At 41.2% G+C, this 20,699-nt stretch overlaps 2 protein-coding genes across 2 annotated transcripts in view; both read left to right on the top strand.

The window, feature by feature from the left end:
- Positions 1–20,699, top strand: part of LOC126565158 (Golgi phosphoprotein 3 homolog sauron) — a 175,074-nt gene that overhangs the window by 78,292 nt on the left and 76,083 nt on the right. The window lies entirely within an intron of this gene.
- Positions 18,789–20,699, top strand: part of LOC126564682 (lachesin-like) — a 48,462-nt gene continuing 46,551 nt past the window's right edge. The window contains exon 1 of the mRNA XM_050221768.1: positions 18,789–18,973. Coding sequence (XP_050077725.1) covers positions 18,868–18,973 — 106 coding nt within the window. The 5' untranslated portion in view covers positions 18,789–18,867. The remainder of the gene's footprint in view (positions 18,974–20,699) is intronic.

Here is a 20,699-nt window from a genome sequence, read left to right on the forward strand (position 1 = left end):
ATAATGCATTATTATTGATTAACAGGACAAACGAAATATTATATATTAAGTAATGGCACGCTCGGATAATTGACCATTCATAACTAGAAAAATCCTTTTCGGAATTTTATCCGAATTGACGAATTTGTAATGTTGGTGAGAAGGATTCTAGCAGAAACGCTGACTTTTGTGGTTGTACAGGAAGGGATCGTTTATTCTTTCAGTGCCATTACACACGCAAGTGTCACTCGCACGGTTCCGAATGTCTAACCGTACATTGTAATCGTCTCTGAATGTACATCGTACAGATTCGACCCAGTTCCGGATTTAGCATTGTGTAGGATTCGGATTCAGTTGGGATTGGAATTGTGAATTGATTGGAATTTTACTCGATTCGATTGAGATTCGATTCTATCCGAATTGAATCAAATTGGAATTTTCTATCGCACTTGTACTTCTATCGCACCGTAAAATTAAATGTACTGTAAAAGCTTTTGTCATAGGAAATCAAATGATAATCACGTTTGAAAACGTGACATCTTAACATGCACTCGAATTCTGAGATTCGTATTTCCATTGGGATTCACTTTAACCAGCACTACAATGTATTTCATCACTAGGAATAGGATTTGAATCTCGATCCTGCAATGTGAAAACCGGTGACGCGGGAACCTTACCAGCGCTGTATCACGTTTTAAGTAGTGTAATACAGGGGGGGCCCGATGGTACATGCGACAGTGTCGCCATTCTACACCCGGAATGACCGAGGTTCCAATCCCATCCGGACCGTTTCCCCGTAGTGAGGACTGACTATCCAACTATGTGGTATAAACAAGTATAGTTAGACAGTGTTTGGCCAGCATGGTCTACGGGTCAAAAAAAGCCAAAAATAGGAGGAAAAAGAAGATATGTAGTAGATCCCAAAAACAAAAAACTCTACTATATAAAAAAGAGAAGATAGAGCTTGTCGATCATCCTTTGATTGAACGTTGGCTAGATTGAGCTTGGAATGTCATTGCTGAACTGCTCTGGAGAACACGGTACGCAGACAAATAAATGTTCGTGCTGTCTTAACAATGTTTATTTGTTTGTTACAGTCGAGACCAAACCACAAATATCAACAATAGAACGGCCACAACACCACAATAGCCGGAATTCGGATATAATCAACCACCATCATCACAATAGTCACAACAATAGTCCCGGACCATCAAAACGCACAACACCCACGAATACATCATCATCATCATCATCATCAGCACCATCACCACAACCATCCATAACCGAGTATGTCCGGGATAAGGCAAAAAATAAGAAGGAAATGCCTTACCAATAAGATTGTAAAATTTATTTAACACAAGCGGTGTTGACAATACGACACTGGACCGTCATTATCAATTGTAAAAAAATAAATAAATATTAAAAAGAGAAAAATAATGTGTTGAATAAAAAGCAAACCAATTATCAACTCCATTTGAAACCGACGTATCTTACTGTATGAACTTTAGTCTATTTTTACTTATAAAAAAAACTATCCTGTTGTCGGCGAACAATAACATTTGTGTCACATACTTCTAAAACGAGTTTCGAAAAAGCGCAAACGTGCTGCACAAAAATTGATGCTCCAACGTGGAATAGAAAGGATAATATTATTCTATCATTAGGCAACCAGTAACTCGAGGGATTATCATAGTCTGCAAACGATTACAGGCCCTCCGAAATATATATTGTTTTAATCCCGCGCATTTCGGTCACGCAATCTGACCGCCTGTACGCAGCACTCTCGCTGCAATAATAACCAGTTCCTGGCCAGATTCACAGCTATGCTTGTGGTGGTGCATTTTGCAATCAACTGACCAAGCGTCCTGCCAATGAGTTTGCCTTCCCATCCTCGAAACAGGATCGATTTAAATCAATCGGTGCGAAACGCTCGAAACGCACCGAGAGTTTGCCGTTGCACACGAAATTGATCCAGTGATGCTGACGGGAATCCACCGTTTCGAGTAAATTTACCACCCAACTAATACTGCACGGTTTGTTATTCTAAGTAATTGTTTGTGCAGTTTGCGCCACACGGGCTCATAGTGAAACATTAGATTAAAATTTCCGTTCATGGCATGCATGAGATTTTTATAATTTAATGTTCATTCTCCAACCATATCGTTTAAAACATGGACTATCTTAGCGTGTCTAGAACATCCTGCCAGGGAAGGAATCGCTCAATCTAAAGAGGAAAAAGCTGTAAACAATCCCTTCAGTCTATCCATCTCCATTGCCTCGGGATTTTGTTTGCCATCCTGCAGCAAAAAACCAATTTGATAAGCTGCTAGGATAAGTGCTGGTCTTCAGCAATCCGGATAATATTCGTCAATTTTATGATCCATTTCTCCCATACGCGCAGATACATACATACGAACACATGAATTTCAGTTCACAAGGAACTTTATTTATAGTTCATTTATACTATTTTTAGACTCAGATGTACTCCGTCATCAAATAATGGCTAGCGCAAATGAGATTTTTATATGGCTTTACCACATCTTGCTTTGCATGCAAGTAATTGCCGTGCAATAAAGAAATATAGTGTAAATGAGCAAACGAATGCTTGGTGGACAGTTATTACAAATCATAGCTATTTAACCTAGCATATGCAAGCAGTTATTTTAAAATTCCTCGTAATCACAAAAAGCATAATGATCTAATGTTAATGTTTTTTCATTAAACTTTCTATCCTCCATCCTGTATTTTGCAGTATTTGGTTACAATAATTAATGGTAACTGTACACTTCGATGCACTAGCTTGTTGCCATACAGTATGCGCTCAATCATGGTTCAAATGAGGAAATATCAGTTTATTTTTTCTAAAACACAGCACAATAACGCACAGACTGAGTATTCCATTTCAGGGTAGTTTTTATTACTACTGAAAATTGTGTTTAACTTTCCGATGCATCCCCCACACTGCTGGCGATAAGCGAAACAAGCATTTCGGTCCAACAAATGCCGTAAAGTAAGGTTCGGTAAGCATCAGGCAAGCTCCGAATACAAATTTTGCTTCGAAACAGCAAACTTTACACGAAATGCCGGTTGCAAAAATGATGCGATACCACCTGGATACCATTAAGGAAAACAAACACTAAACCCAGCTGGATGAACTCCAAAACATTCCCAACACACAAACACATGCTCGGTTTAATGTACCGCACACGGCTAGCTCAAGGTGTGGCTGCGTTCCCGCCGAGCAGGATCTGTCTATCGTCACCTTTTCCGGCGTCGTTGGAATGCCGGTATCGTCCCCAAAACATCTCACTACCCATTTTCCTGGTGTACCATTGGTTTTTGCAATGGCCAAAACAGAGCCAAAATCTGGGACACTCATTGTAGTAGGTGATGGTAAGCAGACAAAATCGTTCCACGGCAGGAAGAACTCGGGTCGTGGGAAACACGAGAGCCACCAGTTTTGATGCCACCAGAAAAGACCCGCAGGCACACCAGGAAGAAGCTCGTAGGAAGCTGGAAAACTGTAGGACAACCTCACCCGTCGCTATCGTCCTCCACGCACTGCACGAGGAAATGCGCCAAGCACGGTAGCTGTCCCGGCCGCCAAGCAACAACAACAACAACACTGGGGCAATGCCGAAAAATTATAATATTTTCGTGTTATAAAAGCGCCTACGGGCGACCGACAAAATATTTTATTATAATATAGAGTTTCTGCCTTATCTACATCTAATCGTATTTTTCATTTTTCAACCGAAACATGTTCTTGAATTTCATTACGGTAGCGCAACCCAGATCTGCCATCGCGCCCTCCCCGAAAGGTGAATGGCGAAGGATAATGGTCGGTGACGTTTAAGGCAAAACAACGCAGGGGGTTTGCAAGCGGGGTTGCGAGATTGAAAGAGAGGAGATTTGATAGCTTCCGCAACGTAAGAGAGTCTCCTTGACAGGATATCGCAAGGTTGCTTGTGGTGTGACGAATGACTTCTGAGGTTAATTCGGTACTGCGGTGAAAGTGGCAGCAACCATATGGATAATACGCAAAGAGGACAATTCAGACCGGTTTGTAGTTTTTATGGCCTAAGCTTAAAGGTGGGATTTGAAAATTGTAAATAATAATAACCAAATTTGGACTGGGACGAAACTGTCCTATCTCACGCTCACCCTGTCTCACCCAGATGACAAACAGCTCTGAATGTTGCACACTGAGAAACTGTGCAGCTAATTGTCCAGAAACATTTTTCATGAAACTCGACTGATCGGAAAACTGATAGCAACCGTTTTGAAAGTTTCGTTAATTTCATATCGACAGTTACCAATTTGTTACCCATTCTCCTACCCTCCTAGCATTGCTCTTTCTACCGACGAACGTTAGTGGGAAGGGACAACGCAAACTGCCGATAGTATCTCATGATCGAAAGGGTACCTGTGCCGCACCATCAACTTGGTTTGAATTTTTATGGTTGTTTAAACATCGCTCTTAAAATGTGTCCCACAAAAATAGATTAAAAAGACCGCCGCCCCCTACGGGGCAGATGCGCCAGACCTATACACACCCGATGTCTCACCACTGTTGGGAGATTGCTGATGAACACGAGCGAGTGAAGTTTTACCATTTCGTTTGCGATCGCCTCGGGATATGGGCACGAATTTTGAATACAGATTTAAAAATTGCTACACGGCTCACCCAAGAGCGACCGTTGGAGTCGAAGCTTTGTGCCAGCTTTTCCTCAAAAATGTCTCCTCGGTAGTGAGGCGGCCGGCGGTGTTGTGGGAGCGTCGAATCGTGATATCCTTGCGCTTGTCACAACACGATCTTTACGCGTTACAGTGCGCTGTAAATTAAATCCAGTAGCCAGTTGGGTCACGAAAAAGCGAGCAATGGCTCGAGGCAATCTGTACAGCTCGCTCCTCTTTTCGAAAAGCGACGATATCTTCGGTGGGTTCACGATTTTTGCCATATCTGGTGCTTTGCGTGACCGCGTAAGTTTTCCGTTGTGCGGTGAAGATCGCGCTTTAGCATCATTAGTTACGGTTCGTAGCAAATGAGCTACAGCGCACTTACAGATCCATACACACAAACACACACATGCAGAGAGATTCACATTCACTGCGATAGCTGAACTTTGACTTCTTGCAGCTGCCAATATGTGGTAAAAAAAAGAAGAAACAACAGACTTGGTTAGACTATTCCTAATGTTTCCTATTCCAGTGCGAAGGCATGTGCCCGAGGGAAAAGTATCAAGCTCGCTCTACGATAAGACGCACTACACATGAGAATTTGTGTTGAGAATGCAGATTGCGCCACGGTGACTGCCACGTCACGATACATCTAACAAGTTCTGGTGTGGTACAGATCACCCGAGGGTGTAAAGTAAATGATGCTTGGTTTATAAATTTGCACCCATGTACTGACGACGCTCGGGAGGCATTCTTTCCACGAGCTTGAGCAGTGGCATCAGAACAGCAGTGCTTAATGATGCTTTAAAGATGCTAGGAGTGTCGAACGAACCGCAAACCGTGTTTGAAAGATAAATTTTGTTTTGCATAATTTTTTGATTTGCGTGTTGAAAATAACCAAATCGGGTAGAATACGATTTTTCGCTAACAGCTGGATCACGGTGTTTATATTAATTGATCTAATTTATTTCAATGTACTTGAATTTTTATAAATCGGTAGGCTCGTAATGATGATGACCTCAGCTGTTGACTTGATGGATGAAATTAATTATTTTTGAACTTAGGGAAGCTCAGAGTTAGCGGTGCCAGTCTTTTACGCAACAAGATTGCCTATTGAAACACGTCCTCTCTTACGCTAGATTGACCATCCTACTAGGTATAGATTGAATTCAAGGATGCAGAAAAACGAAAACATTTCGGCCACGTTTCTAACTGAAATATTGCTTGTTTGGTGTGTTGTTTTATGTTTTATTTATCCATTAATTCCTAAACACGCATCTACATAGACCTTTCGTGTGAAGAGTGTTATCGATCATTGATAAAAATTGTATCATTTTTTATTATTATTTGCGAATTACGGCTCTACGCCGGACTGTCACAAAAATTGTATAAGTTTTTAATAAATAAAGTTCTGTACAAACATACAAACAAGTAAAATATAAAATTTTAATAGGTTAACAAGTATGGGAAGAGCAAATTTTTAGTGATAATGTTTCATCAAATTTTCTTCGTAAAATCAAATATAGTAAGAAACGAATCAGAACTAAATTTAATTAAATGAATTAAATTATTAAAAATAAAAAATTAAATGAAGGAACATGGTAAGTCCGTATGATGTACGTTGGCCGTTGAGTAATCTTGACTGACAAGTCTGGTCAGGATAGGTCTACATCAGTACGAAAGAATTTCATGGACAAAAAACTATAAAAAATTGGCAATTATTCAGAACTTTACAACGACTTAAGCGTCATTTATGATTAATAAACTTATTTAAACAATACCGTTACGACTTTAAAAAGGGAATATTTATCAATCTTTGACATTTATGAATGAAAACTAAATCAACGATATCTGCTAAATTTTTCTCGCCCATATTATTATCGTAATGCAGTGAAGTAATTTCCTGTTTCTAGAATTCACCATAAGTTTAATTCAATTGCTTATTTAAACAGCAACAAACATTACCCTCAATGAGTGTGCTAACGAACACATCCATAGCAGGCAGTTGTTAGTCACGTAGAAAGTGCCTCGTTTGCGGCTATTAGGGCACTACAAAAAAGTAAAACAAAACAGTACATTACCAATTTTATTGCAGTCTTCATGAATTATGTAGAAGCGAATCACGAACCTTTAGGATGTACGCCAAGAACCTTTTTTATTTTGTTAATGCAATTACCCGAAACATGCAGCTCTATTCCGATGCAACCGATTGACTTTTGGGCAACCTATCCACACCGATCACTGCAGTGTGCAAAGGAGAATGATTTTTGGTAATGCGTACACTCGTTTGATTCCTAATAATGTCTAAATCTTGCGGTTCCGGCACCGGATCAGCAAAGCAATGGGACGATATCGGTTGTACTTCGCGACCCGCGAAGTACTTCAAAAAGCCGCTGGCCATTTGATTGCGGTTATGTCACGATACAGCTGCATTCTACAAACTCCCAGCAATGGTGCAGGGCGCAGGAAATACCGTTCCTCTGAAGTTACCAACTGCCTGCTCGAGCGGAAGCAGCAGATCAGACATCGAAGTTGCTTATTGAATAACAATCAGGTGAACGCTATATGTGTGAGCATGTCGATAGAATAAGCTTCATTGCCATCGACGAAGCAAAAGGCCCCTAAGCATCAGTAGCCAATTGCTTACCGTAGGGTCCCAAATGGGGCTGCAAGCGTTCCTCTCGTGTCTTCCAAATACATCGATTGCCTGTGGACGGTACAGAGGAAGCCCTTCTCTCTCTCCCTCCTCCTCATTCTCTTTCTCTCTTTTTCTTTATATCTCTCCCTTTTTCTCTCTCTCCGATGGCCGTTCTAGTGGCGAATGCCATTGGCAAGTATCCAGCTACGAAACTACACTCGCCCTGTCTACTTAGCTTCTTTCCTGTTTTTTCTACACAGAGAACAGAGGGAAGGTTGTGACTCGTGCCGTGACTATGCTCTATGCAAGCACTGAATTATGCTTTCCACTAGTGCCCAAGTAGTACTGCATCGTGGTAACATCTTCAGCAAACCATCGCTAAAGCACATCTCCCTCAGAATCACCTTCAGCGTCCCTTTCCGCAGTGGGCCAACGCTTGCCTATGGGAGCAGCAGGCCGGTTAGAATGGGAAGCGTGGCATAAAATGCTGCAATGACGATGAACCATTGTTGCGATTTGCTGATGAGCTTTTTTAATAATGCTCACACTCTTGGTACTTGAGCAACGCTTCAGGGGACGCTTCGTTCGGTTGTTCTGGTTTTTTGTAATCAGCTGTTTACACATTAGCCGTTCCGGGAAGTCAATGAATGAGCAAGTGTTCCAGCACTATTTTCATAAACAAATAGACGGTGAATTTGAAATAAGACTTTAATTGAAGGAACAAACACAACATTTTGTATGTTTCATGTTGAAAGTCAATAAAATAACTTGAAATAATGAAGGAAGTTCCTAATGGGATATGAACGTAAACGTAAATAAACATCAAATGAAATCTTTAAATAATTCACTCCATCCCTTACGATCGTAACATTTAAAAAATGCCTTCAAAAAACACCCTAAGAGTGATACAAAACCAACATAAAATATATTTGGTTTCATTTCCTATTATCTCACCGCTCCTTTTAATCGCCAAAACAAATATTTAAAGAATTTTACTTTAGAAAAACACACCTCAATCTGTATATTTAAATACCTTCAAGAAAAGCTAACAGAAAAAAAACTGCTCTGCCTCCCCCCAAGCGGCAACACTGCGACCGGAAATCTGAATTCTCTATTCAGGATGTTTAAAAGCTTGCATATTGTCAACGTACATTTGACATTCTTTGTCAGTTGTTTATCGTTGTTTCGTACATCGTGCGCCATGAGCCGAACGATAATTCCGGCTTCCGGGACACCTTTTTGGAACAAGCACGGGGCTTGATTCTCACAAATCTTTTTCTATTTTTATGCAAGCGCGAATGTACGCTCGCTCACGCGCTTATCCTACAGAAACCTGTCCGTCTAATCAAAGCCATTTGAAACGGTTTGTGCCCTAGATGAAAAAAAACAACGTTCCAATGCATGGCTGTTTCACCATTTTTTGATCCAGTTTTTGCTACTTTCCGGTTAGTTTTAGAGCCGCTTGTTTGAACACAATTTCTTTCGCACTCAGGTAAGGTAGTGGATGTGAAATATTCGTTTTGTCAACTTCCTTTAAGGAAACGGAAAGCAAATCATTCATGAATGAAAGATTAGACCGTTTGAAGAAAGTCGTTACTCATGCTCAATTTTGTACGTAAGCTACTGTGCGTCTTGTTTAGCCAAATGTGACTGTAGTTCATTCGAGCTTTTTACGTTTACATTTACTTCAAGCATGGCATGGTTTGTGCAAATAGCAGAAGAAGCCAACAGCAGCAGCAATACAGCAGCAACTACATCAGTGACAGCATCAGTGCAGAGGACGAAGGGCCTCCGCCATCTCTGGATGAGATTGCCAGCGTCATCAAGCAGCTTAAAAGCAACAAGGCTGATGGTACTTATGGACTGGCGGCCGAGTTCTTCAAGATGGGACCGGAGAGGCTAACCGTCGAAATGCACAAGCTTATCACAAGAATCTGCGAACAGGAAGAATTACCGGAGGAATGGAAACTGTTCGTCATTCACCCAGTCTACAAAAAGGGCAACAGACTGGAATACTCGAACTATCGAGTCATTTCAGTCCTTAATGCCGCCTGCAAGACCCTGACCCAGATCTTGTTTTGCAGACTTGCCCCCCTTGCTACAAATTTCGTCGGCAGAAGAGCCGAGAGTGCCAGATACCTACGCACTACCTGTTTATCGCTTTCAAGACGGCCTACGATACCACAGATCGAAATGAGCGATGGAACATAATGCAGCGGCACCACTTTCCTGGAAATCCGGCAGCTAAAGGCAGCTAAATGAATGGGGTGCAGTGCAAAGTGAGAGTTTCGAGCATGCTCTTGGAATCGTTCGAATCTCACCGGGATCTGAGGCAAGGAGACGGACTCTTTTGTTTGTTGTTCAACATCGCTCTAGAGCGTGTCATCCAAAGCGAGGGCTTCGACATCCGAAGCACGATTTTCACCTGATGTCTCCAATTCCTTGGCGACGCAGATGACATCGACATCATCGGACGGACAACCGCGGCGGTGTGCGAGGCGTATACCCTACTGAAACGCAAGGCTAATTGAATTGGATTGACCATCAATGCGACGAAGACAATATACCTGCTTGCCGGAGACTCTGACCGTGATAGAGCCCGAGTGGGCAGCAGAGTATCAGTTGACGGCGACGATGCTGACGGAGGACACCAATGCACTCGCCATTTTCGAACGGCGGGTGCTAAGGGCGTGTGGCGGAGGAGAATGAACCACGATCTAGCTGAGCTGTTTGGCTGTGCTGATATCCTGACGGTAGTCAAAGCCGGAAGGATACGTTGGTTGAGGCACGTGATTAGGGTGCCGGACTCATGCCCCACCAAGAAGGTATTCGTCAGCGATTCTCAGTTCGGCACGAGGCGTAGAGGAGCACAGCGAGCTCGTTGGCTGGATCAAGTGGGGTCTTTCCTGTCTGAGATCGGATGCAGCCGTGGATGGAGGGCTGCAGCCCTAGAACGAGTTTCCTGAAAACTGATTGGAGATCTGGCCATGTCGACAAAACGTGGCCTATCCTGAGCAGACCATGAAGAAGAAGAAAAAGATAGTCTTGGAAGGTGTCATACGAAACACGGAGCTAGACAACGACATCCGTGGCACGATTCTCTACGGGTTCGTCAATTTGTTGGCTTCGCGGATGACATTGGCACATTGGACATGACATATCGTTGGCAAGAAAACAGCGAAGGTGTGTGAGGCGTACACCCGACTGAAACGTGAAGCAGCAAGAATTGGATTGATGATCAATGCAACGAAATACATGCTTGCCGGAGGTTCTGACTGTGATAGAGCCCAGCAGCGTGTTAGTCAACGGCGACAACCTCGCGGTGGTAGTGGAGTTCTGCTATCTTGGGACTGTCGTAACTTAGGATAACGATGTTAACAACGAAATCCGGAGACGCATTGTGCAGGGGAATCGTGCCTACTACGGCCTTCACCGTCTGCTAAGATCCAGAAGACTTTGAGACCGCACGAAATGTGAGATACATCGCACACTGATTCGCCCGGTGGTCCTATATGGCTACAAGTCTTGGAACTTCCGAGCGGAGGATGCATACGCTCTTGGCGTGTTTGAGCGTCGCATCCTCCGAACCATCTTTGGCGGTGTGTTCGAGCATGGAGTGTGGAGGAGAAGGACCTGACGGTGCCAAAGACCGGCAGGGTACGATGGCTCAGACATGAAGTTATGAAGATGCCGGACTCATACCCCGTCAAGAAGGTATTCGTCAGCGACTCCCAGTTCGGCACGAGGCGTCGGGGAGCACAGCGAGTTCGTTGGCTGGATCAGGTGAAGGGAGATCTGTGGGAGACCGGGTGTCTACATGGATGGGAAGCTGCAGCCAGGAATCGAGTTTCCTAGAGATCTATTGTTGACCGGGCCATGTCACGACGACGTGCTCTTTAAAAGAGCAGGCCAACATGATGATGATGATGATGATTGTTTATTTTTTTTAAATATTTCACTATACTCCCCCTGGCTTCCTGCCTCCACCAGCCATCCTTCTAACGCCCCCCGAGTATTGTCAACATCGCCTAGGATGAATTTGTTGAATTTGTATCGAAAAAATCATTAAATTCTTAAAATGCTTTTGGTTGTGCTATATATAGCTATTAATTGATCTCCTCAATACTTAAAATAAAGTATAAATTAAAAGTGCATCAAATTTTGAACCCCCAAACCAATAAAAGATGAAGATTTAGATGGTATCTAGGTTAATATGTTGCCAAAGAAGAAAAAGCAACTAGAAGATTTGGTGATGAAGTGTATATTCTTTCTGACCGTATTTCATAGCTATTGATCAAACTTTTCCCAAATACAATTCACTTATAATCTGCCAAAGTTTAAACCAAATCTAAATTAATAAACAAATTTAAGCAAACCCTAAAAAGTTTAGCTACTTATCAATATTAATAACGAACAACATAAAATATACAAAAATATCATTTCACTATTTCAAGACCAATTTGTTCAACATCTCACATTTTTCGACCTACAAAAAAATCTAACTTACTGTGTTGTGGCATTTCGAATCGTTTGATTTGGCGTCACAAGTGCAGCTGTATGTGATTGTGCCGCAGCTTAAACACTCTGGCACGGCAAAGTTTATGCTGCCGGACGTGAAACTTTCCTAAAGTAGACCAATCGTAATGACAAAAACTTATTTATCACATGCCATTTAATGATGAAATGAAAGAAAACTTTGACCATTGGTAAAGACACACGGCAAGGGCGATAGTTGGTCAACACATGTGAGCGAACATGTTCGTGTGCTGTTGGCGCGAACAAATACAAATCTACAGCATTCGACCTAGGCTTCGAGTGTTTGCAAATATTTAATTTATCACTAAATAATACATCCAATCATAAAAGATCTTCAATAACTTACCAACAAAACTGAGAATGATTAACGTTAGAGAATAAATTCTTATCCACTGAGCAGTATCAAATACTACTAAACTGCAATCTTGGCTATGTATTCCCTTGTGACCGGTAATCAAACCCTCTGAACAAATCTTGATAAAAGCATTTCATAACAGAGTATCAGATTCCTCCATAATTGCTGTTTTGAATAGTTTTCCACCATTCGCGGCTGTTTAGATGAGACGATCGATAGGAAGGGAATAAAACGCATTGTAACCATGCTTTGTATTCTTGGTTTAGCATGGACACCGTGTACGAAAAATAGTATGTCAGTTCTTATACTAACTTTATCATTGTTGGAAATCCTCAAGTACAAATACTTCCCGAAACCTTTCAAATAACCTAATGACGCAACACATAAAAGTAAATAGTTTTATAATTCAATTATCCTACCGAGGACTCTGTGAAGCTGCCGTGTGCCACAAAATTTAAGCTGACGCACAGGGTTTTCAAACGAGCAGCACTAATAAGAAACAAATAAACTAATAAAAACTTCCACCATCCGCTTGATCAGGTCTACATCAACAGTCGGTCTGTTTGTCCCAGCATTTAACCGGAAACACGGTCCTTCGGTTGGCCGTATTCGAGCGCGTTTGATTTGAATCGCATTAGTAATCTAATCTGTTGGATGAATCTTAAGTTCAACCTTTTATTCTTTTCGGTCGCTTTTCTGGATCGAATATCCCAAACCGACCGAAAATTGAGTATTTTTTTAAATCCGAAAAAAATAATGGCAACGGTATGGGGAGTGCTACACAAAAAAACTGTTTTTTTTATTCTTTTTTTCGTGAAACTAACGTTTCGGAACTGAGTTCCTCTGCTTCATACTCGATTTCCATTCTTTGTTGCTTTTTGATGAGCTCCCAGTCTCCAGCGGGCGGCTCCATAAAATGAATGATGTCGTTTTGAAGGGAGACGTCTCCTTCGGCGAAAAACATGCGTATCCCACACGTATGGCCAGAGGATAGGTTGACTTTATGCTGACCTTCTTGTGACGCACAGTGAACGCATGAGCGCAAGCATGGAGACAAGCAATAACATTGGTTTTTTTGGGGAGAGCAAAATATAAAACCAAGCAGAGCGCATTTGGATAACAGTCTGCAGAAATTGTGGCTTAGGCAAACGAAGACGTTCCATTCTAGTTCGCTGAAACACGTGTACACGATCGAATGGACACGCCGTTTCATGGGGCGAATAACACAACCATCTTCCCGGTGTAGCATTTATTTGCAGTATGTTTGGGAATATTTTCTCACCGACCTGTGCCCACCTGCGTCCATCTGTCCGTTCTCCGGTTCTCCCTGCAACAGTCAGAACAAGAATGCTTCCTTTTGCCCACGCAAACAGAAGATACACTGATGCCCAGCCTTAACTGGCATAAGTCGAAAGGCAAAGGCACCAATCGTACCGTACCACAAGTGTGCTTTCCGCCCGGATGAAACACTGCTTCCCAGAAGCCGATGCTGGTTGAATTTGATTTATAGTTGTTCTTTTCGGCATGCTGCTTCTTCACCCTCCCAATCTGTTCAAGAATGTTTTTATTCGTGCGAGCCACCAACGCTATCGATGGAGCACGCCGGCAACGCTGACTTCCGAGGGTGTACTGCTTGAGATAATAAATTCTGTTATGATTTTGACAAATTGCGTATAAACATAGCATTTAGCGGGGGCAGCCAGAAAAACAGGCGAAAGTGAAAATGTACTACATAATCTGTGTCATTTTTACGCTGAATGATCTTTACAATTGGCGTGATAAAATGTTCGTTTACACGTTTACTATTTTATGAAATGTTGCTAATACAGTTGAGCTATTTAAATGGTTTTTATTTAATTGATTGATTTAAATGGCCCGGTGGTGATGCGACAGCAGTGCAGGACTTCGCTTAAATCCCGTCCAATGGCTTTAACTACGTAGCAAGCCATTCGATGGCTACCATGACGCATTGTAACCCATACAAAACGTGCAGATTGTTTGTTTGTGGTTTTTATTCTTGATGGTAAGGTTCTGTGACTTTAAGATTTTGTTCGACTTCGTGGCCTGCGGTAAGAAGTTTCCTTTGACCTAATTTACTCGTAGCGGCATGGTAAATCTTGCTTGCGGAGAATCGGTTCGGTCGGAATCCATCAACCGGGTCCTACCATGTGTAGACAAGTGCCGCTTCTGTATCTACCATGCTCCCTAAAAAGTCCTCAAACTTCAACATTATTTTTCGTACATTCCATAACTTTAGCAATCATTCCATGACATTTTTTATTCTTTTTTCGCTTAGATTTGCTAAATTGGCCTGTAGTCGGTCCTTGAGATCATTGTAGCTGTAATATTTTATATTAGGCTCAACAAAACAGAAATACCTATGAAATATAATGTTTGTTTGTGCATGTTTCTTCCGCGATGTGGGCGATTCAATAACAGTAGTGGCGCAGGTCTTCGCACGGGCGTTAAATTACGCCCGTAACGCCACTCAAAACGCAGGACTAACTATCCAGTTCGGAGTAAAACATTGTCAAGGTAAACCTATCTTCTTCCTGGCTTAACAGCGTCCTACTAGGTCACACCGACTTGGGCTTAGTAAGTGACTTGCTGATACTATGCAGTTGGATAGTCAGTTATAGCTGTTCAGTCCTGTCAGTCCTAGTTGGGTAACTTTTATCTTATTGTATTGTTAGTTACCATACACAAGTAAAACACAACAATGAATATTAAAAATTATTGTTTATCAAATTAAACATTGTACTTTTATTTAGTTTTTGAGTTTTTATGAAAAAAAAAGATTAATTGTTGTTATAGTTGTTTTAGAAATGTACAAAACTAATTTCATTCGTTCGTCATAACAGTCTTTCGTCCAAGAGGTGACGAGCACGAAAATAAATAAAAATCTTTACTTTAAACTTTTTCAGTTCATTACACACTTTACACAATTGTTTAAATTACAGAGTTTTTGTTCGGAAGAATCGGATTAAGATGAATATTAAATGATTAGCAGTTCACTATAATTGTTGTTACCGAGTATATCCGGAATAATATAAAAAATAAGCAAGAAATGCCTTATAATAAGCGTGTTTTTCTTTCATCGTCTACAGGCTACGGCGTTGGCTCGTCATATTTAACAATAAATACAAATAAAGTGCTAATAATATGGTGCACATATTCAATGACGAGGAAATGAGAAAAAAGACAAAAATTGCTAGCCTTTAGGATGTTGTCAAATTTAGACATTTTTATAGAAAAATGTAAGCCGGAAATGAGATAAAAACTACAAAAAGATTTAAACGAAAATAAATAAAAAAAATCACGTTAATTTTTTAGATAAACTTTGAGCGTGATATGATGAATTTGTTATTGAAGTAACTTTATTTATAATACACCAAAAAAATTCATATTTTTCAAGCAGCCAAACATTATTTATAATATCACAGATTATACGTTGCTATAAATAATCTTTTTGTACATGACCATTCCAAAAACTGGATCTTCTAATTTCGCAAAGGAGTACTTCTAAATGAATATGATCACCTACAAAACATTTGACACTTTTCAACCCGTTGCTTTGGTGGCCTGCGATGTGGTCATGACGAAGATCCACTCGCTTGTAAACAACTTATCCGTCTGACGAACGCCAAGATCCGAACAGCTCAGCATCCAACAGAGGCAATTCTTATCATTTTCGGCATAATCATCATCCCTGCCGTCGTTATCATTGCAATCATCAACAGACGGCATCAGTACTGTCATTCAAATTCCGAACTCTGACGAACCTCACCGAACGCTCACCGATCGGAATGGAGGGGAATGGAGCAGAACACTCGGAAACGCTCGTGCTGGTTACCCCCACTGCGCCAAATTCATCCCTTCCAGCAGGCTTGCGAATTCTTGCCGAACCTGATTTTTGTCCCCCTCGACACAGGGGAAATTCTGCTCGATGGCATAAATTTCCTCCCGCTGCACACAACTTCAGCGGGAAATGCGGCTAGTGGCGCTTTTGCATCCTCCACCCCTTTTTGTACTCGCCCACTGCAAGGATGCAGTGCATTCAGCTGGTAGCACGTTAGCAGATGGTGCCAGCGCTGAACGGCTGGTGACTTGGTTTGGCGTGTTCAGTACTCAACAGGATTCACACAGCGATAGTTCGGTAAATCGTTGCGCTGTCCGGAAGTCCTTTACCGATGAAGCAGTAGTTGCCTCGTCATATCGGTTACCAGGGTTCGTTGCTTGTGGCGTCAGACGCACCTCAAATCGAAATCACGCAAACAGATGATTTATCAACGCTAATGAAAGCATCGATTATGTAGCAGATTTTTCTACGCATCGGAAGTGTTGTGTGGAGTCGTTAGAAAATAGCTTTCTTAAAAAAAAAGATCACTCTAATTATGCTAATGAACTCGTCGTTCGCAACACACCTTTATGTATTGCTGGTATCATATTACAGCCCTAAGGTGTCCTCGTTCTTGATAGCTTCTAGTGTTAGTTCCAAACCCAATGTTAAAAGTGCCGGTGAAAAGGCTGTAACAATATCATTAAAAACGTATCCTTCGCCTCCTGTTTCGCAGCCTAAACACTAAAACGAAACCGGAAACCATTTTATCATAATCGATCGCGTTGTGGTTCAAAACATCGGTGGTGGTGGTGTCGGCTGTAATTAATTAGGTTTTGTAGCAAATATTTAGCACGTGCACCATACCTCAGTGAAGCGGTTTTACCGTAGCGATGCATCCGGATTTGTGCTAATGGTTTGCGTAGGGAAAATATTTACGCATTCTTTCAAAGTTTTCCAACACCACCTAGGCGCGTGTATGTTCTGTGTGTTAGTGGGTATTTGTATTTGCGTGAGTTAGTGTGTAAAGTAACGATTATAAACTAGCGCGTTTAGTATTTTTTTATCTAGATACAGAAGTACGACAAAGAACGTTTCCCTTACAAAACCCCAAAACCCTCATCATAACCGATCGAAGCCAAAAAGTAAACGATACACGGTCCGGTACGTTAGCAACACGAACCGCAATACCAACCCACAACAGCAAACGGCCACACGTCAACATTGGCCACGGGTTGGAGCGATTGCAACTGAACTAATTAATCTACGAATGAATTCGAGATACAAGCGGACTGCGCGAACGGAAATGCGCACCCGGAAATGAGTGTGCGTAGGCGGTGGAACTATGTGTGTGTGGTGCGTGTGTGTAAAATTTGTTGTAAAACCTAATTGCGCCGTTTCGGTTTGGTCGTGGTTTGTGGCCATGTTGACAGCTACGGAAAAAAAAAAACCATGCGGAAACGAGGTGTATGAAGCATATAATCAAGCCGTGCAATTAATTCTTTATTTTTTCACATCAGACGACATGTGACAGTAAATTGAAATAAATTACACCAAAATAATGCATATCATTGTGGGATACCAGTCGATGGACGGAATCGGTATTAGTGCAGTTAGTGATTATTGATTTTTTTTCGGATTGTTTCCCCTTTTTATGAAAACATACCATTACATTTGTAGTAACGGCTAGTAAAACTGTTTACGATGAAATGTTTTAAATTTATAAACAATCGAGTTTACTCTTGTGCTTACTAAATAATTGAATTTAATAATATTTGAAACATTCAAACATGCAAATAATTCTCCATTATCTTTTAAATGATTGAACTTAAAAAATAATAAAGAGATGACTTTTTCATTAGCCATATCGAGTTTTGAGAAGAAAACTTGCGAGGGACTTTTTCAGCATCTGATGGATTTCACGAAACAATCTAATAGTCTTCGTCAGGTATATAAAAATATAGTTTATTCTTCAACGTTTGCCGATACCCTCACTATTCTTATGAATTTTATATTAAACCGTATTTTTAATAAGAAAAAAATTATATAAATGTTATAAATTGGCTAAGAACTTAATTAAAAGAAATAATTATTGTCAAAAAACAAAAACTTATTTTAAAAGATAGTTAATAAATAAGTAAAAATAACTTCTCGCAAAAGTTCATGCCAAGTCTTATTGATTTCTCATTGATTATGGTTAAACTTAGATCAAAATCAATACAGTTTATCGTGGTTTGTTGAGTTCATAAATAATAACATAAAATCAATATGTTCAAATTGATTGATTGACAATTTGATGATTGAACGTTATTATATGTTTATTTTTATCGTTTATAACGGCCTGGCAGCATTATTATGAGTGAAAGTTATTTTTGTCCTACAATATTGTAAAGGCTAAAGACCCAAAATAGTGGGAAAAATCATTACTAAGAAGCATATTATCCTGATGAACATCGAAAGGGTAGAAAATTAACTTCATTTGACAGTACCTTTAGCTCCCTGTCATCAAGTTGTCGATGCTAATTCCATTCCTGTACAATCTTCCAGCTGTCAAAGTGCGCCAAAGTCCTTTCGTGCTAATTGCGCCGAGAAGTGTTGCTTTCGCGGTTGATTGAAAGTGTTCCGGTATGTTTTCGGTGCATGTTTAAAATTCTCTGTTATAACTGGCTGTGTGTGTATGTGTTCAAGCAGTATAAGTTCAAGCAAAGAAAAGTATATTTAAAGAGCGCCCAACGCGAAACTGCAAATCAGTGCCAAGTTTAGCGACACTACCGGAACAACCGGTTCGAGGTGCGATCGATAACATCGTGCTATGAGAAGGGCACTACCACTGAACAGCTGATGAGCGGCCTACAAACACTCGAGGCCCTCTTCCTCATGCTTCTAGCAACGTCGGGGGTCTCTTCTAACACAACCAGCAAAACAGGGACAGCACCTGCAACTAACGGTAAGTGACCCGGAAGAAGCACGAATGTTGTAATTTTCGACAACTTTCCCTGCGGCGAGACGCTTTTTCCGGAACATGCCCCGAAACGGTAGCAAAATTGTAATTATTCTACTTGAAGCAGACTGCCAGCCGACGGTACCGGTTTTTGAGAGAAATCAAGAAGCAGTCTGTTACCGTGCGGTGTCCTGTGCCCGAACGGGAAGCTCATTTGATATTCATACAAACTGCTTCTATCACTTGAAGACACCCAGCAGTCAATGTTGCGGAGTCGATGATGCCGACGCATTTGTGGACCATTTCGAATGTAATCTACATTAATTTGTGTCCGGGTTTGTGAAGCTACCAAAATTATCGCTGGCATTAAAATTACTACATAATTATGCCGAGCAGTGACTGTTTAACCGTGATGCTCATTTACTTCACTATTCATCCGTGAAGATTTGTAAACATCGGTGCTACTGCTGATATGAAGACGATAAAAAAGTTTAAAATTGGAGAAAAATGCACGGAGAAGCAAGAAGACTTCGAGTTTGTTTCGAATACCCGAAGTAAACTCAATTTTTAAAAATGGTTTAACCTTATACAACGAACGAAAACGAAATGTTATCACACGTTGAAATGGCAGAATAAATTTTCAGCAATAATTTTCAAATGTTTTTATTTTTATAAATATCAAATTGTCTGTAGAAGAAATATGTCAATAACAAATTACTAGAATAAAAACGTTAAACAAAACTGATTTGCACTTTATCGTTCTTCCTATAAAATGCAAACAACAGTAATACGGCCCGGCCGTTCTACAGGAATAAAAAAGCAACCAATTTTAAACAGTCTCTTACTACAACAGACGTAAAATAAACATATTTAAAAGCAGCGAACGCTCATACACCATCACAACCAGCTGTTTCCTTTCCTAATAGCTACCACCGTTTGGTCAACCAAGAATAACCATGTTGCACCATAAACTAAACCCGCAAAAAACGTACGAGCAACCCCACCGAAGGACATCCACTACGTGGCCACTTGTCACAATAGATAATAATCAGATATGCCGGTCAATATAGCATCAGCCCGGCTGCTACGCATGATGGCGCCTTTGCACGACGTCGATACGAACGTAATGTACGCCGCACATAGGCTGGTTGCCCTTCTTTCGAAATTATCCTTTCACGCAGCACCATCCGATCCGAGCACGCTTCGTCAATCATAAGCATTCGCTCATGCCATCAGCTGACCCAAACGACTACGATTCTTGCAATCGTTATGTCGATGGAAAAGTCATCAGGCACAGCCGACGATAACGCCCTGCCTTCGGTTTTCATCTCCCAACCCAGTGATGGAAACGTTGGGAATGCGGTAAAAAAAGTGCGGTCGGTGTACTTCGACCATGTATCGTTTTGAAGATTTTGTAGACACATAGAGAGAACTCTCAAAACGTTTTTCTTGCAAAAACCACATCGACAGACATCCACTTGACTGTAGGCCTTCGATATTATCCTCACACCCAACGGTGCCACGAGAAATCCAAACAAAATCCATACCGCTTCGGGGTAACATACGGGTTGCGTTCGCTCAATCGATGATGACGTGTTCTCCTGCACGTTGCCGTCCTTTGATGCACAAGTACCCTGGACCCCAAAATGCTCAGCAGCAGCATCAGCAAACCGGCCGCTACCACTGAAATCCCGTGTCGAAAAGGACACGTACCAGACTTGCTGCTGTTCAC

Source organism: Anopheles maculipalpis, chromosome 3RL (genome assembly GCF_943734695.1).
Source record: "Anopheles maculipalpis chromosome 3RL, idAnoMacuDA_375_x, whole genome shotgun sequence".
In the NCBI taxonomy this organism is placed as follows: domain Eukaryota; kingdom Metazoa; phylum Arthropoda; class Insecta; order Diptera; family Culicidae; genus Anopheles; species Anopheles maculipalpis.